The 26734-nt window shown below is 39.4% G+C and overlaps 1 protein-coding gene across 2 annotated transcripts in view; it reads left to right on the forward strand.

The window, feature by feature from the left end:
* Nucleotides 1-896: 896 nt before the first annotated feature.
* CCNYL1 (cyclin Y like 1) overlaps nucleotides 897-26734 on the forward strand; it is a 31316-nt gene continuing 5478 nt past the window's right edge. For both annotated transcript variants that reach the window (XR_014491480.1, XM_083354926.1), the window contains exons 1-8: nucleotides 897-1312; nucleotides 12386-12460; nucleotides 13399-13433; nucleotides 16526-16626; nucleotides 19217-19252; nucleotides 21365-21416; nucleotides 22064-22183; nucleotides 25541-25707. Coding sequence is in view for 1 of the 2 variants with exons in the window: in XM_083354926.1 (XP_083211052.1) it covers nucleotides 1072-1312; nucleotides 12386-12460; nucleotides 13399-13433; nucleotides 16526-16626; nucleotides 19217-19252; nucleotides 21365-21416; nucleotides 22064-22183; nucleotides 25541-25707 (827 nt within the window). In the remaining variant the exon portion in view is untranslated. The remainder of the gene's footprint in view (nucleotides 1313-12385; nucleotides 12461-13398; nucleotides 13434-16525; nucleotides 16627-19216; nucleotides 19253-21364; nucleotides 21417-22063; nucleotides 22184-25540; nucleotides 25708-26734) is intronic.

The following is a 26734-nucleotide window of genomic DNA, read 5'->3' on the forward strand; positions in this document are numbered from 1 at the left end:
TTGAGCATAGTGCATCACTCAAAGGAGATAGGGTCTGAGGGGAATAATTCAGCCTCATACTGGGCTAGCTGCTGCTGGGTAAAAGGCTGGTTCTGTGATTTGAGGAGAATGGTAAAAATGTTATGGGGGACTTGCCTGAGGCTATTCCGCTTGGCTGGGAGCCAAGGCTTGTCTTAGCCCAGGGGTAGGCAACCTTGGCTCTTTTATGACTCACGGACTTCAACTCCCAGAATTCCTGAGCCAGCATGGCTGGCTCAGGAATTCTGGGAGTTGAAGTCCGTGAGTCCTAAAAGAGCCGAGGTTGCCTACCCCTGACTTGGTTCAATCGCCGCTCTCAGTTGCCGAAGGCAGGCACGGTCGGCTCGATACTGCCACCTGCCGACTCTTAAGCGAGCGAGATCGGTCAGTTGCGGCTACCCGGCCGCGCCCCTCCCACAAGCAGCTGTGTGAAAGTCGGGCCATTTGGGACAAGGTGGTTGTTCTCGGCAGGCACGAAGGAGCAGGCCGGGAAAGGAGTAGCCTCCTCGAGATAACGAAAAGGTTGGGAGTCGGGATCGTTTCCGGCCTAACGTCGGCTCGGCCTTCCTTTTCCACTTCCAGAAGCGCGCCCCGCCCAACGAGTACAGAGAAGCGAAGCCCCGCCTTCCTTCCTTCCTCTCTCCCCCCCCCCCCCCCGCGCCGCGCTTCCTTTTCGAACGCTCGGAGAGGACGGCCGAGAGCGGAGCGCAGCCGGCCCCGCCCTGCTACGTAGTTTTAGGTGGCACCACCACAGGGCTATCCCCCTGGGACGCGATCACGTGAGGGCGTAAGGCGCGGGCCGTGATTGGCCGGTCGTCGGGGGGGGGCCGCGTGAGAGCGCCGTCGCAGAGCCGCCTGGTGGAGGAGGAGGGGGTGGGGGCTACAGCCTCCGGTCTTCCTTCTCCGGCTTCTGGGCTCGCCCCACTGAGGCGGCGGCGGCGGCGAAAGCGAGGATGAGACGGCGCTGATGTGGCCGTGGCTGCGGCCTCCTGCAGCCCCGCTCGGGCCCAGCCCAGGCGGCGCCGGCGCCGGCGGCAGTAGTCCCGCGCCAGCATGGGCAACACCGTCACCTGCTGCGTGTCTCCCGGGGCCAGCCCGAAGCTCGGCCGGGCGCGCGGCTCCGCTCTGGGGGCCGGCGGCGGCGGCGGGCGAGCGGGGAGCGGGCCGGCGGCGGCGGGGCTAGAGCGGAGGGCTGGTGCTTATCGGGAGATCGCCGAGGCGGACTCGGGAGACTCGGATCCCGGCGGAGGGGGCCCTCACCTGCAGCACATCAGCGACCGCGAGTTCCCGGATGGTGAGTAGTGACAGCGGCGGCTGCCAGTGCGGGCTGGCGTTTCTACCCTCGGCGATGCTTCGCAAGTGCCTTCGGCGCGGAGAGCAAGCGAGCCTCCCTTTAAAGCAGGGGTCTTCAAACTTGGCCCTTTTATGACTTGTGGACTTCAACTCCCAGAATTCCTCAGCCAGCTTTGCTGGCTGAGGAATTCTGGGAGTTGAAGTCCACAAGTCATAAAAGGGCCAAGTTTGAAGACCCCTGTTTTAAAGAATCGCGTACGTCCCGTTACTCGAGGAAAATGGGGTTGGCGGGGGGGGGGGTGTCGTGCTTTCCAGCCACTAGGCATGGCCCACCTGGCTTCTGTCACGTTTAACGCAGAACATGGCCGGTTTCCGATTGTGGGTGTGAGACGGTCAACTTTCTGGAAGGAAGCGGTTAGGCCCACTCGCCTAACAAGCATTAGGTGCCTTTGTGAAAGACAAAAGCTATACAGGTGAAATCGTCAAAATTGCATCCCGTTTACACACTGTAAATTTAGAAATCAAAATTTTCTCTGAAAACGGATCTGCAGTCATCGTGACTTGAAACAGTATTGCCAACTTTTGCTCAATTGAAGAGGAGCAGACGTCAACGTGCTCTAATGGACTCGAAATAAAAAACAAATCTGGAGAGAGAATTTCCCCCCTTGCCCTATTCAGATCACTAGTTAGTTGTTGGCTTTTTCCTAGTCATTTTGAGCAGCGGTTGCCTGAGTTGTTGTTACAGTTCTGTGCATGGAGTTGGTGCATTTTTTTTCCCTTCCAGAATTATTTTTGTTTCTGCTGCTGGACATTTTCATATGCATGGTAATGTTGCATTTGTGAAATGATGTCTCTTCATAGATTGAAATTTGCTTTTGGAAACGATTCGTTGATCTGCTTAAATATCGTCTAAATTTGTTGCAGAAGATTTGGGGGACTTTCTGGAGAAGATTTTAATTATATATTCATGGGGTGAAAGGGGAAAATGTTGCTTGTACATCTCCGTAGAACAAGAGATTCCACCTTCAAAGGATTTCAACATATTTGGGTAACATTTAAAGTGAGGAAATGATCTCCAGTATGCAATTATATTATTGGTAACTTTATGATGTTCATGAAAGTCTCAGAAATTCAGTACATCGAATTTATGTTTAGTTATAATTGGAATGTGTCTAAATCACTGGGGCAGTTCCATCCTGCTCAGTAAATTAGTAATAAACTTTGATAGTCATATTTTGAGCAAAATTGAATGATGTAGAAATATAAACAGCATGTAATCGTGTTTCTGTGTATTTGACACATTAAAGGATGTTTGTTTAGATAAATGGCTCCCAATTTTATAAAAAAGAATTCTGGATGCCTAAGATAAAACACAATAAAATGCTATAACATAAAACACATTTTTTTCTGATTTTCAGATGGTTTCTTCCATTCATATCATGCATATTAGCTATTTTGTGAAGTGCTATAGATTTTCTAGAAAGAATGAAAACAGCAAAGCAAGGGCGTTTGGAACATGATACTATTTTGACTGGATAGTGTCAAGCTATAGCCAAGCCAACAACTGAGATACAGCATTAAAGTCAGTTTCTAATCCATCTCTTTTTCTTAACTCAAGATTAGATTGTTTTATTGTTAAATCAAGACAGCATTTTACTTAATTTTACAAGGAAATAGAAAACTGTTACCCTATAATGGGGACAAGTTTGGACATACATGCTAGTTTCTTGCTATACATTCTTCCCACATTCAGTGTGGTTACTGTATGATGTACTGTATCACAAAATCAGGAAATTGGATTAATTGAATAAAATGGTTAATTTATGTCTCATATATCTTGTATATAATTACATCCCTGTAATGCATTCTGAATTCGTTGAAACATATTAGAGCTGAAGAAGGTACACAGATGGTAATAAAGATAATTAAGCTCTAAATTGATCAAAGTCCCCCTTCCCCCATTCCCAGTTTTGGGATTGAATCTTTAATTCATTCATGCTATGCAGTTCATAAATGGGAAAACTTTTAATGGACAGGTATTACGTTTAATATTTTTAGAAGAATGAGGATTTCACTAAGTTGGAGAATGATATGATCATTAGGTGCACAAGTAGAGGTAGGGTATTTTGTTTTTCTTTGAGTTGCTATGTGATTGATTGATTATGGGCAAACCAGTTGGTGTCAACTCTTAGTAATCACATAGATTTTTCTTCATGATGATCTGTACCTATACTGGTTGGTCCTCCTTCTCTCATTTTATGAGAGAGGGATGTCTTTTCATAGTTTCCCAGCAAAAGCCTATTTTAGGGGCTTTCATATGCATCCCTTTTCAAAAGAGTAGGAATTTAGTCAATTTTTTTTGTAATTTTTATAATTCCACATTGACCTTGGTTGCATGTGGTGCTTAAGCCTTAAGATACCCACATGGACTGAATGAATTTATAGATGTAAATGGAGTTACATGTACTGAAATATTGCACTGATAGGGAGGATGTGTTGGTTTTTATTTTCCCCAATTTAATATTAACATTTCAAAAAGGGTTCATGCTTTAAAGCAGACAGTGCAATTTTTTTCTTAAAAAATGACATTCCTTAAAATAGCTGCATGCAAAAAGTACAAAAGTACTCTAGAAACAACTCTGAGTATGCTTGAATTAGATTAATTTTATGTATGATTTAACAATCAAGAGCTACTAACTAGTAGAATGAGTAGAATGGTCTCTTATGGGAAGGATAGAATTAATATTATTTATATGTGCTAATATCTAGAAAGATCTTTTGTATTACAGCAGACTGACAACACTAGTAAAATGGTGTAAAACCTTTAGCATTCTTTTTCATAAAATTCATCAGGAAGGAAACATCATGGAAATCTTGGTTCCTTGATTACAAGAATGACCCATGGGGATTATATGTAGAAGAATGTATTCACCTTTTAAACTAGCAATATACGAGAAATGATTTACTACTGAATTTAATATATGAATAAAATATTACTGATTGGGAAAGCACAGTTGTACTCTTCAACTTCAACTTTTACTGGTTATGGTGGATTACCTTGGAACTGTTTCATGTATTAGCTGCTTTTGGTAATTATAAACTGGAGCATGATGAATATAAATTTTGGATGATGATTACTAGTGTTATACAGGACATTTCCAAACTTCCAAACTATTCAAAATGCCCTGTTTTGAGCTTTAAAACCTACTTTCTGCACAAGATTTCTCTGTTGATAGTTTTGAGTTCAAAGCAGTCTTAGTAAAAACACTTCCAAAATGATTGAGATGCCCCATTTGAATGCAGAATACAGGTGGTTCTAACCTGCCTATTACAGTGGCTGTTAAGCAAGGCACTCGTGTAATTGCCTCTGTTAAGGACTCCCATCACTACTCTCCCTAATGTGGTTATTAACTGGAGATGGGATATCTCATGGGTGGAGGAGGCCTAGTGCTGGTCCAGGCTTGCACTGCAGCACCTTCCCAGCTCAAACATGGCCTACCTCAGGCTTTCCGAGGCCTCCCATATTCCCTGAAGCATATCCATGTTCTGCTTCATGCCTCGTTGGGTCATCACAAGCTTTGGGCCCATCCCACCGAATCCTTGCAGGAATTGGGCCTGTTTCCCACCCCACTGGGTTCCACATCCTCTTCCCCCTGCATCGCGGATTGGTCATTTACCTTTTTGAAACATCTCTTTCTGGAAATAGCCAGTCTACTATGTGACTTTTCTACACCATGTGGCACCATTCTTGAAGTGGGCACCCTTATAGGAGTGGCAGCATTGAGTTGTGGCTGCACCGAAATGGTACCTGCTTCCGGGAAAGTGCCACACAGACTTCAGGGAGGCCAAGGGGCAGCGTGATCAGCTCTCCTTCTCGAATGCAATATTCAGAGCCCTGGAGATCACATTTGGGAAGGAGAGCTGGCCAATCCACCCCTACAGTGGAGGCCATGTGGCATGATCCTAGGTTTATTTTTTTATCATTTAGCATGGAGCTGTAGCAAGTCTCAAAAATAAACCCCAATCGTTATAACAAATAATCTACTTGGTTTTGTTCTATTTACTGGGATTTAATATTTGTTTTGTTTTTAGGACGAAATTGTAAAAATGCAGGCTTTAACATTTTCAAAGCCTGCAATGATGATGGGAAAAACAAATTTAAAAACCTAAACATAAATATGTTTAGGCTACTAAACCAATGGTACAGCACAGAATTAAATATTGTAGGAAATAAATAATTTTCTTTAATACATACAGAGAAAGAAATAAACATAAGAGTTTGGAGTTATCTTCACAGTTTTCAGTTGACTTATGTTTACTTGAATTGTTCAATTTGGAGAGAGGCTTAACCTGATCAAAGTAGATGAATGTGATACAATGTGTGCTTCATAAGGCACTTCTTAAAAATAGGCATCACTCTGTGACTTTTAACCAGTACTGTAGTAACCAGAATAGAATCATGCCAGAACTAAAGCAAAGCTCTTTAAGTGGGGAATGGCTGAGAACCCTGAAATGTGACCGTGGTGCACTGGAACAAACAATAACATATATAGTTCAGGAATGTCTCCTCAGGAAATGTCAAGGCTCTGGGATGATCTCATCACAGCCACACCAGAAGCTGTTAGATGGATAATTTCCTTATAACATCTACCCCATTGAAATTCTATGGCTCCATATTATGGGGATTTTATTATGATTTTATCGTAATTTAATATTTTATCTCCTATATTGTTCACATATAGTGATATGGTGGCCTAATGATGAAGATGGTCTCCTCCCACTCAGAAGGTTGAGTGTTCAGTCCGAGGTAGCGACAAATGTTTCTCGAAGACCAGAGAGAAAATACCTGTTGCGAACTCCACTTAGGTGTCAGGAAGGGCATCTGGCCAGTAAATACTTAGTGACTGAACACAAACTGCCGAAGTCCTATGGGTAGATTTTAAGAACTTTATAGGAATCCAAGTTACTAGAACGTGTTTGTTACTTGTTAGGTAATGTCAGGACCCACCCCAATCCACGTCTTAGGAAAACAAAAACTCTTGGAGTCAGTTCTAGTCCAAAAGGAATTTTTACTAGGACATACTTGGTTGTGGAAATACAAGACAGGACTTACTGTTTTACAAATTGAAACTTTATAAAGGGTTCTTGGTTCAACCCCCCTTCCCTCAACCCCATTTGTTCAGCCCCCATCATTTTACTTCATGTCATCCCTTTCGTGGGAAAAAAGGAACTTCGAATCTTTATGGTTATTGCCTTCTTCCTCTACAGAATTAAATGAAGACACAGGCCAGATGCCTTCTTCTCTAACCCTCCCTTTTGTTCCCTCAGTTCAAAAGATTTCCCTTGGTCTTTGAAATAACCTAAGGCAGGCTGAATCCACATGCGCTCCTCCTTCCTCGGAAGATGGCAGAATCCATGGGGGGCGGGATAATATTTTAAACATACATTTATGAATGTGATATAAATGGATTCTGACAGGTAAATTACATTGCTTAGTATTCTTGCATGTGTGCAGAGAGTGAGTGGAATAAAAACTAGTTGACTTTTCTTACATATCTGAAAAATATAATTGAAATAATGTTCTCTGTATTTCAATTGTGTAAATATTGAATAAATTTTGAAATATTAGGCTTTATATTCAAAGCTATGTTTCTTCATATGTATATCAACATTTTAACCTAATATTTGTCATGAATTATTGGAAAGCTTTGTTTAAATTATTTACACTCTTTCTTGTTGACAAAAATCACTGTTTTTAACGTGCCATAATTTAATTGCTGTTGCTAAATTCTTTCCCATAATTGGCTTACTCTTAGGAAAGTTTGATATGAAACGTTCATGGATTAGGTGCTGGTGCTAAGACTTTTTAATGTAGAAGTTATGTGAAAATATATTTCATCTATAACTATAAGCTAGGAGTGGAAAAAAAGGATCCACCCAGAGAGTGGGAACATTTTCCAGGCTTTCTCCCAGGGACTATTGTAGATTACAATAATGGACCTCTCTAAAGCCTTTTCCTTTTCCTGAAGCTGAACACTTTGCTATCACACGCTCTGGTGGAAGACCATGAAGCAAGAGTTCACAGAAACTGTTTTGCCACCTTTCATTTTTTCCCCAAGTGGTGAAGGTTGAAACCTCAGATTGTGTCATTTCACAGTGCTCTGATTCTGAACTAAGGGTTTCCTGAGGAACTGCTTTTCCTTCCCTTTGTAAAGATGTAGAAAGCACATTTGTGTGCTCAAGAGCAGAGCTTCAGGCTATTGGATACTTGGACATTTGTAGGCCAGAATCGACCCCTATGTCAAAATTTAACTTTTTTCACCATTGTGCAAATCAGGAATGTGCAGCTTTTTGAGTAGAATTTGATTAATATGCTGGGAGCTGCACTCTAAAAATGTGAAACCGTAACAAAATGTGGAAATGGATTTAATGTCAATTTAAACTTGATTAATCCCCGAATAAGAATTTTCTTAAAATATTACATTGAAAATTACAATTTGGTGCCAGGTTTTCATGGGTCTTTGAATGAATATCTCCAGAGTCTAGGGCCTCTGTGTTGTATAAATTGTCAAATAAGTGACCTAGGATAGGGTTGTTCACAAAATATAAAATAAAGTTTCATTCTGTGCACAGAACAACCACACTGTGCCTTGCAAGTTTTGCTGGAATGTTCTGGACGAGCCACAATCCAGCAGAATTGGAATATACTCATTCTGGGTTTGGGCTCAAAACATTTTGGAGCATCTTACTGGATAATAGAGTTCTGCCTTCCTCTTCCAATTGTTTCCAGTGATCTTCCCTTCTTTCTCCTTCGCTGCCATTGTAACCCTTGGCAACATATTCTACCTGCCTGACTCCACTTGTTGTGACTCAGGGCCAGCCTGTGGTTTCGGCAGCCGGCTCAGATGTGTCGGATGACTCAGATGAGGGGGAGGAGGACCGTGTGGGAGACGAACCGGTTGATGATGGCGTGGAGGCTTGGCAGAGTTCCCAGCCGGGGCCCTCTTCTCAGCTGCGTGAGCCCGATAGTGCGGAAGATGATGACCCACAGCTGGCCCTGTTCAAGGACGCCCGACGCAGGAGGCAGTCGAGCAGGAACAAACAAAGAAAGAATGTGGGACTCCTCGGGAGGAGGCACAGGGAGACCACGCCCTGAGCTCTCTATAAAAGGAGTGTTTGGGGAGGGGCTGGTTGCTGAAAACAACTTTTCCGCTTGAGAAGACAAGCTCTAGTGTTTTTGTTAACTGCGTAATAAATCTTGGCGGATGCCTTTTAGCCTTGGACGCTCTCCAGTCTCTTCTTTCTAAATAGGGGTTTGCCTTTACAAGGCCAGAAGAGGGCTGGTTCAGAACACCACTTCCTCTCTTTTTCCCTTTGGCCACGACACCCTTGCTTGGGATATTTTGCCAACCCGTTCCTTGCTTGCTTGGTCTGTTTCCTCTGAGCTACTGACACAAATTTGCCCATAGCATACATCTTCCAAGTCCATGTTCAGACAAAACATGTGTGGCAGATCCATGCACAGATGGAACACATTTCAGTCCAGACACAGACCATCCCAAAATAGCTATTTCATGCGTGAAAAGTCCATGCACAGAATACTTTACACATCCCTACTCTAGAGGTACATAAAATGTTTGACCTGTTTTAAATTGAAATTACCTGAACTTGAAAGAATTACTTGGGTCCAAAAGAATTTGTTCTGCCTTTTCTGAATTCAAAACAGATTGATCTGATATTTGTACAGTGTGATAAAATACGTCTTTTTAGCTCAGTCTGAATTTGAAAAAGCATGCACTTATTGTATTACCCTGTTGACAAACCTACTGTATGTAGTATGTTGCTGTTGCTATGTATGGAATCATACATTTATTTGTTAAATTTATATGCCGCCCATCTCACTCTAAAAAGCAACTCCAGGCAGCTTCATATAAAGGAATCATATTAGTATCTGAATGGTAGGCGTGGATACACTATACATTATATCTTTACATTGGAATGTTATTCCTATGTAATAAGCTGGTCTCCTTTTCATGGGTATTTTGTTGGAGTCCAATATGCGGACTCCATCGTTTAGGCTTAAGAGGCACAATTGTGGTCTTTCCTGGAGGAATAGTTACAGAAGATAGTATTTGATGTGTTCTCTCCTACCCATGGCCAGTAGCCTATGGAGTGCTAGAAAATTCCATTTTCCCTGCCCCTTTTTTCCAAATGTGCATATGAAAGTGGTACAAAAATATTCCAGATACTCTGACTAAAGTGTCATCAGTATGCAAAAGTTATTTATCTCCACTTCTCATTTTCATCCACTTTCATCCCAAGGAGCTGCTGAACCTTTGAACACTTTTTGAGCAGTTTCTTTTTTTTCTTTTTGAGCAGTTTGGAGGCAGTTTGGAGATGATTGAGGTAAAATGGGATTTAAATCAGACAAAATGGAGGGATCATAGATTGGAAACTGTTTTGAAAAGATGCTTTCAGTTGGGCTTAAATAGAATTGTACTTTTGTGGAAATACTGTATCAACTGGGAAAGTACAGATAAAATTATCGGGGCTTTTAACATGTTAGGCTGATATGCTTAGCTGCAGCTGATCAATAGAAAATGAGCTGTTTTGTAACATACTCTTCATGAGGCTCCTTTTCAGGATGATCAGACAGATTGTTTTATGTAGACTGAAGCTCTGGTTGCATGTGCATTTCTAAACTCAATTTAAAACATGCTTTAATGCAGATATGAGAAACCTCTGCCCTTCCCAAATTATTAAACTCCATCTCCCATTAGCTTCCGTTCAGTATGGGTGAGATCAATCTACTTACATGTGAAGAACTGTAACAAAAACCTTTTCATTCACCATTCAAGTCCATTAAATTAAGAGCCACTAGAAATATTCCTTTCCAGATGACCCATACACCTTTGCAATGATTCTTTGCAATAGTACTTATATTTAGGAGTGGAAACAGAATTGAAACTGTTTTAAGACAACATCTCATTCAGAAAGTTCTGTTGAAACACCTGAATGTTTTAGGTTGATTCCAGCTTGAAGCATTTTGATTGTTCCATCCGTGTAAAACTGATGGGAACCGAGTACGAGAAACCTACTTCCTTACTTTTCTTCCCAGCAGTCAGTCCTCGTTGATTGCTACAGATCTGAGCAGACTTGGGTATTGGCTGCCCAAAATAGGATTGGATCCATCATCATGATTTGCTCTAGCTCACTTAAGTAGGATAGAATGCAGCAAGTCATCTGATGGCATTACTGTTCTCCCTGGAAATGCACCAGGCATATTGCCCTAACTAGGAGATTCATATGCTTGTATCTGCCAGAACCTGAATCCTGACTTCTGTTGCTGCTGGGCATGGAGCATTTCCCCTCTTTCTGGAGGGAGCCTAATCTCTTTCCTTCAGCTTGGACCATTTCTTATAGACAGGAAGTCTCTGTAGAAGCAGGGGGAGGTTGTGGTCATTGTAGGGAGTTAGTCATTGTCAATTAGCTTCCCCTCACTGTTGGCTCAGTTAAGCCTATAAATATGGTGTGCTTGTTTGTATCCATAGTTTTTGGTCATGTATGAAGTCAGGTGGTCAAAGTTTATTATTTATTTGTTTTATTAGATTTTTATTCCACCTTTAATATTTTTATAAATAAGTCAAGACAGCGAGCATATATAAGAACATACACATGTTCTTACATTCTCAAGAGTTCATTCAGTAATTTTCAGTTGGGGGATAAGTGACGCTCTTTGTCCTTAAGAGATGTATTGCAAAATATAATGGCTCGTACACAAGAAACTGCCTTAGCTACGTATGAATCTCCCTTTCAAAAGATCAAGGAAATATCTCCATGTACTTTGACATGTCGTGCCTGGTTACTTGCACTTCAAACAGCTGCTTTAGTATTTAGCAGATAGTGTAGGTCAGGGGTCCCAATGTATGGTCCACGGCCCGGGATCGGGCTGTGGGCTCTTGGCCAGTGGGCCGTGGCAATGGCTGGCTGGCACGTGCGTGGGTGCGCATTTCCCCCCCACTCGTGCTAGCGCCCACGGCCCCATTTCCACATGTGCGCGGGCGCGAACGGGGATGCTAGCACAGGGCGGGTGTCTGCAGCCTGTTTGCACCGCTAGCCACTATGCATGGCCATTCACACACGTGCACGGCACCAGTGCATGCTGCATGTGCAAACGGGGCTGCTAGTGCCACACCAGTGTGCACACACATCAATTTTGAAGCTTCTCTCCTTCCCTCCGATCCTTCAGCCCGGAAAGGTTGGAGACCTCTGGTGTAGATGATTCCTCTGAATAGAGACATTCAGAGAGATCTGGTGTCAAGGTCAGCAGAGCTTGTCCTTAAACTTTCCCTGAATACTTTGACAGAAAAACCCAGTGTTATTATAGCACTTACCAATAAAGTGCTGTGATTACTGTGAATCAACACAACCAGTTTTGCTTTGCTTTGCCTTGCCTCACCTACCATGATGCCAATCTTGCTGCTACAGGAGCTGCAGGCCTAGTACCGTACTAAAATGAAGCCTCCTTTCACTGGCTTCTCTTCCTCTGTCTTGTCCAGCCATAATTGATTTAGAAAACCTCCAAAAGTGGGATCATGGCAGTGACAAATAATAAGGGTGATAGCATATTTATTTTGTGGTTCTTCATTAAGTATTTTCCTATTGCCATAGATTTGATACATTTAACAGTTTTTTGAATTTTTGGAAACACCGTTGATTTAAGTAAAAAGGATAGTGCACTTAACACTTGACTTGTTTTCTCTCAGAATGGAAAATTAAGAACGTCAAGCTATTTGAGATTCTTTGGAAAATATAATTTATTCTATTAGCTTATCCATTCATTTTACTTTTAAATCTAATATTTCTGCTGTTTAGAGCTATTGCTATGATTCTGAGGTACAGTTCTAATTCTCCGAGCATGTGAGATCAATGTATAAATACTAGGACTGTTTTTTAATACATCCTGAGGTCATCTAGAAACAGATTTAAAATGTAATGTCATGGGTTTTCACTGTTGTTTATTCTTCCAAAAAGGAAGTTATTTCTGAATAGTATCACTTCATATTTGTTTCAGATTTAGCATTGGAGTCAAACCCATCTGACCATCCTAGAGCAAGCACAATTTTCTTGAGCAAATCCCAAACAGATGGTAAGCTAATTTTTGCTTCCTTTAAAAAAGAGGATGGGAGGAGATGGAGTGGGTGTTTAATTTCTTTCCATATCTGTCAAAGCGCTGTTTGCTTCAACATTTTTGCTTGCTCTTCACTGCATTTCTCATAGCTGTTTGCCTCAGACGGTTTCTTTTTAATCCTCTTTATTCATTCTCAATACTCCCCATTCAGTAGAATAACTAAGAATGGCTGGGTGCCATTATCTTATGACCAGTGATTGAAGAGACTTTCTCAGCAAGCACCATTTGCCGGCAATGGAGTGGGCGCGGTTTCCTGATGACACGTCCGGCCCGCGGGCCATCAGTTTGACACCCCTGCTAGGTGGAAAAATTTTCAGTCTAGCTTGAATTATGTCAAATTAACATGCTAACGTTTACTGAGATAATTTTATACTAATGTTCATTCTTGATGGTCATGTAACATCATGTTTCCACCTTTCTAAACAAGTATTTATAAATCTTTCACAACATTGAGTCTTTTTATAGAAACAGTGCAGTTGATTGTTTATTTATTGGCTTACTTGATATGTTATCAGGGGAAATAGCAATAATTCATCCTGCGAATGAGAGCATCTATTGATTCGACCATTTATTTTAATAAATGGTTGAATCAGTAGATGCTCTCATGCACAGGATGAATTATTGCTATTTCCCCTGAACTAAGAAATAAAAAAGGAGTTGGTTCTGTAGAACTGAGTGGTATTTATTTCATGAAATGTGTTTTTAATATCTAGGTGCAATGTCTTTTTTGAAAAAAAAAACAAGTTGCCTCACTGTTTTTTATGATCCTAAATTATTCTCAGATAATTCTCAAGGTTGAATGTGTAGAAAGGAAAAACTTTAAGCAGGTGCTGAATTTTAAAATAGAATTTAAAAAACAATGTATTGATTGACTGAACTTGTTTCTCCTTTTTCAGTGAGAGAGAAGAGAAAGAGCAACCACATTAACCATGTAAGTACATACAATAGCTGTGAAAGGAGTAAATAAAAAGAATAGTTCATAGTTCTTGTTTCTCTATAGAATGATTTTTTTAATATTTTCTGGTGAATGGACTAGAAGAGGTTTCAAGTCATGCAACCAGACCTTCATTGCAGAGTTTCTTTCTTTCTGACTCTGTCTCTGTCTGTCTGTCTCTGTCTCTGTCTCTGTCTCTCTCTCTCTCTCTCTCTTACTTTTGTGATAGTTATAAGATACCTTTGAAGATGCAGTCGGCTGAGAAGAACGGTTCTACTCCTACTCACAATTTTAAAGCGATAGAGGAAGAATAGTTCCATTGCCACTCCTCTTATTCCTATTTATTGCTAGGAAAAGCCATAGATTTTATTTCAGAACAGCAGGAGAAAGTTAAATAGCATACAGCAACAGGTGGGTGTAGGACGATGGCACAAAATTCTTTGCAAAAAGAAGGGAGTAGAAAGTAGAACAAGTGCTGCAAAACCTGACAATAGCTTTCGAAAAGACCCACAAGTTTATATCCAAGCCTTCAAGCAAAGAGGATGCACACTGTAAGTTGTGCATGTTTGGTTTGAATAATTAGCTTAATGAAAATACAATTATTTTTTTCCCAAAAATCCCCTTTAGCAGAATAAATCCAGTTAAGAACAATGGGCTGCTGCATATTATTTTGACCTAATTGGTGCTTCAGTTTTAATAAATCTAGTTACGCTCTCCGAGCCCTGGAAAGACCACCGTGGCAAACTACTTCTGAAAAAATATTGCTAAAACCACTGAATGGACTTGTCCAGGCAGCTGCCGTGAGGAAAGACAGACTTAAAGGCAACACCAGCTCTGAAAAAGGCTGTGACAAATTCATGTATGCTTTAATAGTAATAAGGATATCTGTATAATTTATGGAATTAGTGGCACTGTGTCCCTTGCCGTGGGCCTTCTGTATGACTGCTGTCCACTAAAACTGATACAATAAATTTTATGTGTAGTACTTCTGCTTCCAATTTGTTTCAAAGACAATTTGCTGCCAGAGTAGAATAGAACACCTAGGGCAGTGATGGCAAACCTTTTAGAGACCGAGTGCCCAAACTGCAAACCAAAACCCGCTTATGAATCGTCGGGTGCCGGCTGGGCGTGGCCCTTTGGGTGGGCGTGGCTGCCGTGGTAACAGCAGACTGGGTGGGACTAAAAAGTTCAATCAATCAATTCCAACTTTGCAAGATCTTTTTTTTTTTCCTGTGAGAAGTTGAAATTGATTGAACCTTTTTTATTGCACATGGCGGCGGAGGCCTAAAGTGAAAAGGTTTTATAAAACACAGCTGAAGGCCTAAGACTGGGGCGACGGCACGCGTGCCCATAGAGAGGACTCTGCGTGCCGCCTGTGGCACGCGTGCCATAGGTTCGCCACCACTGACCTAGGGTTCTCAAATACACAGAGGCAGCAGACTAGTGATATATCAAATAGCTCAACGAGGCCTCTGAATTACCTAAGAACTCCAGCAAAGAATTTTGGATTAATTGGATCTTAGTCTGAACAGGTAGACCAGAGTTTGTTATTCGGAGGTGTGTGGTTTTTGTTTTTGAAACACAGAGGTTTGAAGAATCTATCTGGTTCTGCAAATGTAAAAGGGTTATTGTAGATAGGGAAAACACCTGCAAGGTTACAGTCATCTCACTGCTGTTAGTATGTAGCATTCCCTTTTACGGCTGAGTCTTTGACTCCTCACAGTTTACATTCCTGGATTTGAATACCAATGTTGGACCTATTCTTGCTGCATTAACTACATTTATTTCCTCTTGCTTTGATGTGAAGATGTATTAACTGTTAAATACATAGCCACATCCATTTTACCCTTTTTAAAATAGCAACAAATGGATCTTGATCTGAGTTGGGCCTGGGAGAGTGATTCACTCCATTGTGGTTTCTTTCTGAAACCTCAATGAATTTGTTCCTGATATTTCAACAAGTGGTGATATGATGTGTTCAACGTAGTGATCAAACAAATTTCTGCCATGTGTTTTACTACTTGGAAAGTCTTCTTTCTTTTCTTTATCTTTGCCAGGTAGTCTTTAAAAGAAAAACAGGTACCAAGAAAAGAAAAATAGTGGTGTCCATTGGTATTTATATCACCACTGGCCATTGCTGAAAATGTTACTTTTTGCTTTCTTGTGCTTTCTTTTTGCTATCTTATTGATTCTCAGGCCACCTATTTCAGTGCCTTCCTTAATACAATCCTGGGTTGTATAAACAGAGGCATAGAATCAAGATCACGCAAAGTATTAGTACTGCTTTTATAAAACTCTAGTAAGTCCACACCTGGAATACTGTAGCCAATTTTGGTCACCATACTACAAAAAAGATGTTAAGACTTTGGAAAAAGTTCAGAGAAGAGCAACTAAAATGATCAAAGGCCTGGAGACTAAAACATATGAAGAACGACTGCAGGACTTCGGTTTGGTAGTCTAAAGAAAAGAAGAAACAGAGACGACATGATAACAGTATTCCAGTATTTGAGGGGCTGCCACAAAGAAGAGGGCATCAAACTATTCTCCAAATCACCAGACGGTAGGACAAGAAACAATGGTTGAAAATTGACCAAGAGAGAAGCAATATGGCATTGAGAAACTTTTTAACATTGAGGACAATTAACCAGTGGAATAGCTTGCCTTCAAAAATCGCGGGTGCTCCATCATTAGAGATTTTTAAGAAGAGGCAGGGGTAGGCAACCTTGGCTCTTTTATGACTCATGCAGTCACTTGTCTAAGATGGTAGGTTCTCCTGCTTGAGCAGGGGTCTGGGCTAGAAGACCTCCAAGGTCCCTTCCAAATTCTATTCTATTCTATTCAATTCTATTCTGTTCTGTTCTATTCTATTCTATTCTATTCTATTCTATTCTATTCTATTCTATTCTATTCTATTCTATTCTATTCTATTCTATTCTATTCTATTATTATTCTATTAATATATATTTGTTCTATTTAATAACATTGTCTGTGATTCTAACATGCATAGTACTGAATCCTGATTAAACCCAGAAATCATGGGTTTCAAACATTTTTATAAACCTGTATATATATATTTTCTTTCCACATAGGTTTCCCCGGGGCAGCTTACAAAAAAGTATAGTTCATGTTCAACTATATTTATAGATGACAGCACAGTCAGCCAACCTAATCTTAGGAGCACAATAAAATGGTATGTATCACTTTGTGTGAGGTTATATTGGATTAAACTCACTTGAATCTATGAATAACAGCAAATCCAAGAAAAATTCATACCAAATCTAGAGGAAGTGATAAATCAGTATAGGCTAAAACAGATTTTTCCCCCTTATTCCCAGTATTGGTAGAGCAACATCTATATGCTACCATCAATTTGACTCCAAAGTCCTCTAAATTTGGGAAGTGGGGATACAGCTAATATTTTATTTCCCCCACTTTGAGTTCTAATCCTGAGTTCTGAGGACTAGAACTCAGTATCTAATCCAATACTGAGTTCTAATCCTATTGTTCCTATTCTTGTCTTTGACCATCTTCAAAGATATGTATCATTGTTGATTTGTAACCTTACGATATTTAATTCAGAACAGTACTTTCTTGGCTGAAATTCGTTAAATATCCTCAGATTTTGGGGAAGAGATTATTAGCTCATAGTTTAGAAGAAATTCAAGTTTTGCTTTAAATACCTCAACTTTACAGTAGTCTAAGCAAGTAGAATCCTGCAGTGCAGAGAAAACAGGACTAGTATAGTTAATTCTGAACCCAAACAAAGGCCCATTTTGTATAAGATCAACTCATTTAAATACTATTGATATTACAGATAGACCTCTTTCAACAACTGTTCAAAGTTATGGTGGTACTGAATGAGAAGATTTATGACCAATTCTCATAATTGAAGCCATTGCAGTGCCCCCATGGTCATGTTGTTATGATTTGGATCCTTATCAGCTCACAATTATGATTCCTCCCGTATTTGTGACCTTCCCTGCCAGCTTCCAACAGGCAGAGTCAACTTGGGCGGGGGGGGGGGGGAGTTGAAGCTGTGCAGGATTTTACCTGATGGCCACAACTGGAACTGCCTTTGTAAATCAGCACAGTCATATGACACCATGCTTTACAGCTGCATCACTTGGTGAAGGAGTTGCCTGTCCCACTTGTTAAGCGAGGAGTACCTGCATATTTTGTATTGTATTGTATTATATTTATTAAAAATATATAGCAGTACATTTATAATAAATACCGGTAATCTATGAGAATATGAAGAAGAGAGCCACTTTAGTCTAGTGGTTTAGGCATCAGCCTAGAAGCCAAGAGACTGTGCATTCTAGTTCTGCCTTGGGCAGGAAAGATGGCTGGGTGTTTTAGGCCAGTCACTCTCTTCCAGCCTAGCTCGCTTCACAGAGTTGTTTTGGGGAAAATACAAGGAGGGAGGAATATTGGTATATTTGCTACCTTGAGCTGTATATGAAAAAAAGAATAAAAATCTAAAAAAAAGACAAAGGAATGTGTCAGAAATATCCCTAGTATTAACTGAAATAACTGCTAAAGCTTGGAACTAAGACACTTTTAAGTGTAATTTGTAAAGCATTTCAGTTATGATGTACTTGAAGGATGATGCATCTGAGTCTCAACTATCAATGTAGCAACATTTGGGGGGGGGGAAGATTGGAGTTTATTCTCCTTTTTAAGTTCAACCCAGTTTAAGTTTTGTTTATGAATGCCTTATACTGTTCGTTGACCTTTGTCAACCTGGCAGCACAATCCATGCAAATTGATTTAGCCCTTTGCAGGGAGGTCCTATCATGTTCAAAGTGAATTGGAGTCAGGCTGTGCCTAAATCAAGTGAAGGAAATGAAGTTAAATTAACTCCCTTTCTAAATTTTATTCTTCGAATATTACCTCTGACAAATTCAATAAATTATAATTATTAATAATTTGGAGCTTTTGAATTGGGGAGATTAGAGAATTAAGGCGAATGTACATGTCCCAGGATAAGCTCCAGGATCCAATCTGGCTCGATCACCTGGGACTAGAGGCTTTGTCTTCCGAGCTTTGGGACTCTTATACTGGAGTCCCCATCCTCTCAGGAGGACTTCAATCTTCTAGAGAGAGGCTCCCTGAGGGGATGGGGGCTCCAGCACAAGCCTGAAAGCCTCTGGTCCCAGGTGACCGACCCGGATCAGATCCTGCAGATTAGATAATTGCTCTGCTCAATGAATGCTCAATTCGTAACTTCACTGAGATACTTTGAGCCTCGGATCTGATTGCTTTGAGGCCACTCAATTAAGGCACTCTTTCCTCCACTTAATGTACCCTGGAGCACACGCTGATATCCACAACAGTTATTTAGACCAGACATGTGAAACTTGCGACGTCACGTGACATCGCGCAACGTATCGGAGCTTTCTCTCCATTGCCAGCAATGGGGTGGGCGCGGTTTCCTGCTGATGCATCCGGCCCGTGGGCCGGCAGTTTGACACAGCTGATTTAGACTCTTGGTGCTTTGACTGTATCAAGATTCATACTTGTTCACAGTTTTATATTGGCCCTTATTTGGAATAGGATAATTTTTAACCTTGTATAAACATCTATTAAATCTGGACGTGTACAATATTCTGTTCTAAACCAATACTTTAGAATTTAAAGTGAAATGAGGACATGGGAAACGGGAGAGAACTAAAGTTCAAACATGATGTGGGGTTTTAAAATGTTATTTATCTAACAAATTATGTATCAAAATTACATTCATAGCTTTGCTTCTAATTAAATGACTCTCTTCTTTTCAGTGTTACTTTAGCAATATACTATCACATAAAGAACAGGTGAGCGTTTCTAAAATTTCTTGTTTGAAATTGCTTGTAATGATCATGTTTGTAACTCCTTGTAAAGATGCAGTCTAATTTTGAGCTATGACTGATATGTTGGCCTGTTTTGGTTATATTGGGATTCCCATAAAAAGATTTACTTTTTTCCCATTTTTAAAAATTATTTTTAGCTGTAGGAATAGTTTATAGTAACTTTATTATGGTAATGTAGTGTATTTTGGTATTTTATCTTTATTTTGTACTGATCAAAAATAATAATTTCAAACAATATTGGATTTCCATGGTGGAATAACTTGAGATGAGCTAATGCCTAAAGATAGGAAGAAGGACATACTTTGAGAAAATGTAAAACTCTTTAAGACTTTTGAGTAAGGTATCATCTTACAGTAACCTAGATTTTAAGATACAAAAATCCAACATTTTGCTTTTTTCAAATGAATTTATTTAATTTTAAATATATTAAAACATATAAAGATTGGGCATTTGAAAAGTGAATGCTAAGTTCCTGTAAATGGCTAAGATGAAGTATATGCATGTCCTCAATTGCGGTACCTCCGGAAGTATGGACCAACCCATTTTGGAAGTGTTTACTTGGGAATTAGAATTGGAATATATGTAGTACACACACATATAATTGATCTTATAAACTTTGGTATTTCACATTTGCTTACTGAAAATAAAATACTGTATTTAAATCTGTCCAATATCCGGACTTTCCTTCAATATTTCAATCAAAGGTATTATTTTTGTTTGCGCCCTTGTTATTGTGAGTGGACTGGGAGCATCAGCTGGAATGGGACAAGACCACAAAGAAGAACAACATGTGGTCTGTTCAGTTTCCAATAGTCTTTATCATAACCTTACAAAGCATATTTTAAAGAAATAATGTTTAGAGGTTTAAACAGAAGGAAGAAAGTATGCTTAATTGCACATACAGTGGGTGATAGATGTAAAGTCTGGTTTTTAAAATGAAATACAATAAAACAGTAACATGGCTTATGGAAGAGAGGAAGAAATATGTCTGGGAAATTTGATTTAATCTTTCTCATGTTTATTTAAATGATGCTATTGTAAATTAGTTGACATTCTCCTTGCTGAAGTTCACTCCTTAAATAATGGAGAATTGGCTGTAAAAACCTATGAGATGGAAGCCATTGAATAAAAATGTTGCATACTGGTTGCCCTGAACCTTTTTCAAAAGACTTTCTTTATTTGAAGATAGTTATCTGGCATCTTCTGTACACATAGCAGCTGCATAAGTGGGGAAGAAAAGCTGGATATTATGGATATTCCTTAAGTCATCGTTCCATTGTAGAATGTTGCAGATACTCCCATAGGAGTGAAGGGGGTTCCTTAAATATAGGCTACACAGTAACTCATCAGGTCTAACTCTGGGTTATCTGGGTTAGTGTAGGGCTTGTATTCTTCACAAATTATGAGAAAAGACTGAGGCTCTAAAATGCCTTCACAAGAAGCATTTTGAGCTTGGATGTTTATGCCCCTTATGGTGGCTTTTACACCTTGGTTTTGACTGTGTATCAAATTTGCTCACATGAGATTTTGGCTACTTCCTCTCCAGATTTGCAAAATAAGCTGCAAAACTGTAGTTAGGTTCATCCAAAATGGAGACTGAACCTGATGGAAAAAGTAGTTGCAAAAGCTTTGAGGCCATCTAAAAGAAAATCAGAACTCTAACACAGTCTGATCACTTATGATCCTAGAAGTCTGCAGGTGACTGATTTCCTTTGGAAGGTTTTCACCCATCGAACTCTTGTTTTCTTTTCTTTCATTAACTGGCTAATATATATATATAGAGAGAGCGCAGAGTTGCATTATATATCATCCTTTAGGTTACAGCCATGTTTCCGTGTTCTATACTTCTAAATCCTGTTCGAAAACCAAGGCCTCATGTAAACTCTTAACCTGATCAAAAGTAACAAGTATAATAACTAACATTGAAAGCTAGGAAGTATACATTTTATTATATTTGCTTTAAATATTTAGGTTTTAACAGCAAAATGAGAAGGTGATGGAGAAAAAATATAGTGCCTTGGCAAGAGTTTATCAAGCTTTACTAATTCCACTGGCATTCCTATTTGTTTGTTGCAGGGATTCAGATAGATCACTGGATATTTTTGATGAAAAATCACATCCACTCACGGTAAATCAATTTGTTTTTATATTCATAGTCTCACTTGATTTTTTGAATATTTTAATCCTTTATTTCTGAAATGTTAATACTTTTTCCATTTATAAGCCAAATCAAGATTGCAAGAAAAGTGAAGTTGGATTTTTAGCTTTCTTTCTCCTGATGTGCAAAGAAGCATTTTAGTCTAAACATATCCAGATAGACGTTTGACCTCCTGAATTTTAAAACATACTGCAAAGTAGCATCCTTGGACCTTTGATTCTATTCTTGATTCCAGTATATCCTCTTACAGAAGGCTAAAAACATAGCTTTAATTACATTGAGAAAATTTCAGTCTTTCTGTAATCCTTGTCTGAAAAGAAGTCAAACATGCAAATAAAGCAGCTTACCCATATTTCTTAACCTCCTTAAATTCTATTAGAATACACACACACACACACACACACACACAGAGATATCTGTGTGTACACACACAGGAATCTATATTGTATTCTATGTTCTATTTTTCTTAAAAATGAGACATTGAGGTATCTTCCTGCTGTAGTAAGCAGGACATGAATATGAGCTTCAACAGTATAATTCTTTATGTTTGCTCAGTACTCAGTCCAACTATTTTTAATAGCATTTTTAAAGTACTTCCAAATTATGTCATGTTTCAGCGAGAAGAGGTTCCAGAAGACTACTGTAAGCATGATCCTGATCACAAACACATTTATCGCTTTGTTCGTACCCTTTTTAGTGCAGCACAGCTGACAGCTGAATGTGCAATAGTGACTCTGGTAAGTCTTGCTTAATTATGATTGTCTTGCATTTAATTAAAGATGTCTTATACTGTCCGCATGAAATGACAGTATAAATGAAATGAATTCCAGCCTGAACCATATCTCAACATTAAAGATGCCGCTGTCATGGGAAGGAGGCAATGGCCAGCCACTTAACAAAGACCTTGCCACAAAAACTGAAGGGACTTGTCTAGAATCAGATACAATTAAATAAAAAAGCTGCATCATGTGTGAAATAGATGCTTATGGCTGTAGGGAATTTATTTAGGAGGTATCTACTCAAGATCTTTCACAAATCTAGGTAAAGAGTTTGTCTTTTTTATGCTAGTGCTTTAGAGTATAGTAGTTGTTTTGATGTTGAAACAACATCAGTGTAATCGTAATGTAATCTTTGTTTTACATTCTGGATGTCTGCAGGTAGAAAATTCTGTATGATGGTGTTATCTCTTACAACAAAATTACCCATGCCTTGTGTGGCCCTACAGAAAAATTATTTCATTATGGCATTGGCGGGTCATACTCCATTTGCAGTTTCTGCTCTTATATGGGAATTCTTCTAAAAGAGTTATAACTATACAAAAAATCAATTCTTGTAGTCTCAAATACGTGTTTAAAATGTTTCTGCCACTATTTGGCAGTATTTTATCACCAAAACAGCAAAATTTGGTAATAGGCAAAGGGTGATAAGAAGGTAGACTGCTTAACGCATCTTACTGTTATAAAAGTGCCTGTTGTGGAAGTTGCAGGCTTTTCAGCTGAGGGGGTGTGTTTTTGTCTCATAAACATACTAAAAGAGAAAAAAAAACATGTTCCTGCCTAGTTAGTATTTGTTTTAATCTTTTTTAAACTTCAGATTTAATTTTAAGGAAGAAGAAACTACACTGTGTGCATAATTATTAGGCAAGTGAGTATTTTGACCATATCAACATTTTCATGCATATTGTCTGCCTCCAAGCTATATAAACTTGAATGCTTAGTGGATATAAGCATATCAGGTGATGTGTATTTATGTAATGAGGGAGGTGTGGCCTAAGGAGATCAATACCCCATATCAAGGTGTGCATAATTATTAGGCAGCTTCTTTTCCTCAGGCAAAATGGGCCAAAAAAGAGATTTAACTCTTTCTGAAAAGTCAAAAAATGTAAAAAGTGTTTCAGAGGGATGCAGTACTCTTGAAATTGCTAAAATATTGGGGCATAATCCCAGAACCATCAAATATTTTGTTGCAAATAGTCAACAGGGTTACAAGAAACGTGCTGAGAAAAAAAGACTCACATTAAATGCCAAAGCTTTGAGAAGAATCAAACGTGAAGCTACCAGGAACCCATTATCCTCCAGTGCTGTCATATTCCATAACTGCAACCTACCTGGAGTGCCCAGAAGTACAAGCTGTTCAGTGCTCAGAGACATGGCCAACGCAAGGAAGGCTGAAATCCAACCACCACTGAACAAGACACATAAGTTGACCGGGCCAAGAAATATCTGAACATAGATTTTTCAAAAATTTTATGGACTGATGAGAGTGACTCTTGACGGACCAGATGGATGGGCCTGTGGCTGGATCAGCAACAGGCACAGAGCTCCACTTCGACTCAGATGCTAGCAAGGTGGAGGTGTGGTACTGGTATGGGCTGGTATTATTAAAGTTGAGCTATTTGGACCTTTTCAGGTTGAAGATGGACTCAAACTCAACTCCCAAACCTACTGCCAGTTTTTAGAAGACACCTTCTTCAAGCAGTTGGTACAGGAAAAGCCTGCATCTTTCAAGAAGACCATTATTTTTATGCAGGACAATGCTCCATTGCATGCATCAAAGTACTCCACCGCATGGCTAGTTGGTAAAGGTGAAAGAATAATGACATGGCCCCCTTCCTCACCTGACCTAAACCCTATTGAGAACTTGTGGGCCCTGCTTAAATGGGAGATTTATGGTGAAGGAAAACAGAACACCTCTGAACAGGGTCTGTTGCACAAAACGTTGATTGTCAGCAGATCAAGAAACTGTCACTGATTTTTTTTTAAACTGTCAGAAGTGTTTATTTGTACATTTTGAGTTTTGTTTATTCTCACTTTAATAGATGCAAATAAACAAGTGAGATGGACAAATTTTCATTTTTCATTTAGTTGCATAATAATTCTGCACGCTAATAGTTGCCCAATAATTGTGCACACATAGATATTCTCCTAAGAAAGCCAAAATCTCACTTTTACTTTCCTAAATATTCAGTTTGAGATTTATTAACATTTTGGATAGAGCACTGAGGTTATTCAATAAGAAAATTAATTCCCCAAAATACAACTTGCCTAATAATTGTGCACACAGTGTATATAATTAAATAATTATCTTTTAGGAAATGAGGAAAACTTTTAGCAATGTAAAAATGTCTACAGGAAAGTCTCATGACAGTAACTTCCTATAAGCCTGGTTGAGATCACTTCCTCTGTTCATTACCTTGCCCTTTCAGTGGAACAACAAACGTCATAAGTTGAACTCAGTGGAGTCTAAAGTCTTGGACATACAGAATATACAATGAATCTGGGAAGTGACAGGCAGAGAGCACTAATACTCAGCCACATAAGTCTTCTTTCAGTTAATTCTTGGCAGCTATGGATGTCCCTGTACATTTTCTTGGCCTCAGTACAGAAGTGGTTGAACACTGATTTCTTCTAGACTCCTTGTCAGTTTCCCAGTCTGACTACCTATCCTGGGATCTGTGAAGGTCTCCTGTCCAAGTATTAAAACAGTCTGTCCTGCTTTAGTTATGAGCACAGAGAGTCAGCCAGGTGATGGCACCTGCTGAAGTAATTAGTTCTGGCATCTTTAAAACAAGCATTTGTTTATTTAAAAACATTGTAACAATTTTCTGTCTAGAATGAAGTTGATTATGTGTGCTATTCAGTTTAAAATCAAAGTTCTGATGCATGCATATGAATTTCAGTTGAGTCGCTTTTCTTTAGAAAGAATATTGGAAATATCAGTAAAGAATAATGATGTGCAATGGCAGGGGGAAGTCTGAGCAGCTTGTTGGTATCCATTCTCTCTCTGACACTTTTGCCTTTCTCTTCCCACCCAAGAAGCTGCTGCAGAAAGCTACATCAGATCTGCCATAGAGCTGAGCTGCTTACTCGCAGTGTACACTTGAAATTAGGTGGAAGCCATGGTGACTCACCCAGTGTAGGCAAACAGTATTGAAAAATACACTTTTGAGATTTTCCTTATCTGTGTCGTCCACAAAGAAAGTATGAGAGCCACTTCTTACAGCCATAGGTTGCAACAGACTTCCGGTTAAGAGGCAATGTAAGAAGCTAGAAAGTATGAATCATTGAAAATGTGCAAATGTTCTTTATTTTCAGGTTTACTTAGAAAGACTCTTGACCTATGCAGAGATTGACATCTGTCCAAGTAACTGGAAGAGGATAGTCCTAGGTGCTATATTGCTGGCTTCTAAAGTGTGGGATGATCAAGCTGTGTGGAATGTGGATTACTGCCAAATCCTGAAGGATATTACAGTGGAAGACATGTAAGCTAGCAAATTTAGTTGAAATTGCTTGCCCGTGTTTTTTCCAGGTTGTATGTTTTTAATATTTTTTCTTTACATAAAAATATCTTATCGTATCTATACTGTATAGATAATGCATTCTAAAATTGTAGCTAGGTATCCAACATCCTTGATGAAGTTTATTACTTGAACATCCCCAAAATTCAATTCATCATGATTTGCTCTGCTTCTCAGATAATACATTTCTCTCTTCCTCACCATTTTTGTAACATGTTTTCTTCATGTTTATGCCTTTGCTAATTGACAAAAAGAAAAATTGAAGGTAATATAAAATAATTTTAAAATATTGATTGATAAAAGGAAATAGTGGATTCGTTATACTGAAACAACTTTTGTTGTTTTTTTTAAAGAGGGATAGTTTAGTGATAGAATCTCTAAAATAAAATCTACTGCAGGGAAATGCCAACTTTTAGGAGGTCATTCTCACATGTTTGCCTCCTGACATTTTAGAAAGGCTGCAGGAAGCAGTGACAATATTATTGGAAGGAAGGGAGCTTTTCCTTTGGGTTTTTCAAAAAAAAATTGGGAGAGGGATTTAAGAACATAAATGGAAGTGGCTCTCATCTTAAAACTCCAAAAATTTCTGAGTTTTGGAGAGATAATAGTGGCCTTAAAGGGAGATGTTCTTTGACAACATGATTCTACTTTCATACAAATTATGTTTGATCACATAATCAAACCCTTTGGTCTACTACCCCACTCGGAGCAAACTACAAAAAACTTCTCCTGAACCAGTGAAATTAATCTTTACTGGTACTTCAAATGTGTATCTTAATTTGAATCAGTCTCAAGTGATTTTCATCAGCCTACAATTATTCATGTAGTGCAGGGGTCAGCAACCTGAAACAGTGGAAGAGCCACTCGGAACCGGTTCCCTCACAAAAGGAAAAACTGGGAGCCACAAAAATGTGTGCACATGCGCGTACATGCGCGCATGCGCAGAACAGGATTTGACTGAAGAGTAGAGCCAAGGCGAGATATGCATCTA

The sequence above is a fragment of the Vipera ursinii genome, assembly GCF_947247035.1.
Source record: "Vipera ursinii genome assembly, chromosome: 1".
Taxonomy (NCBI): Eukaryota; Metazoa; Chordata; class Lepidosauria; order Squamata; family Viperidae; genus Vipera; species Vipera ursinii.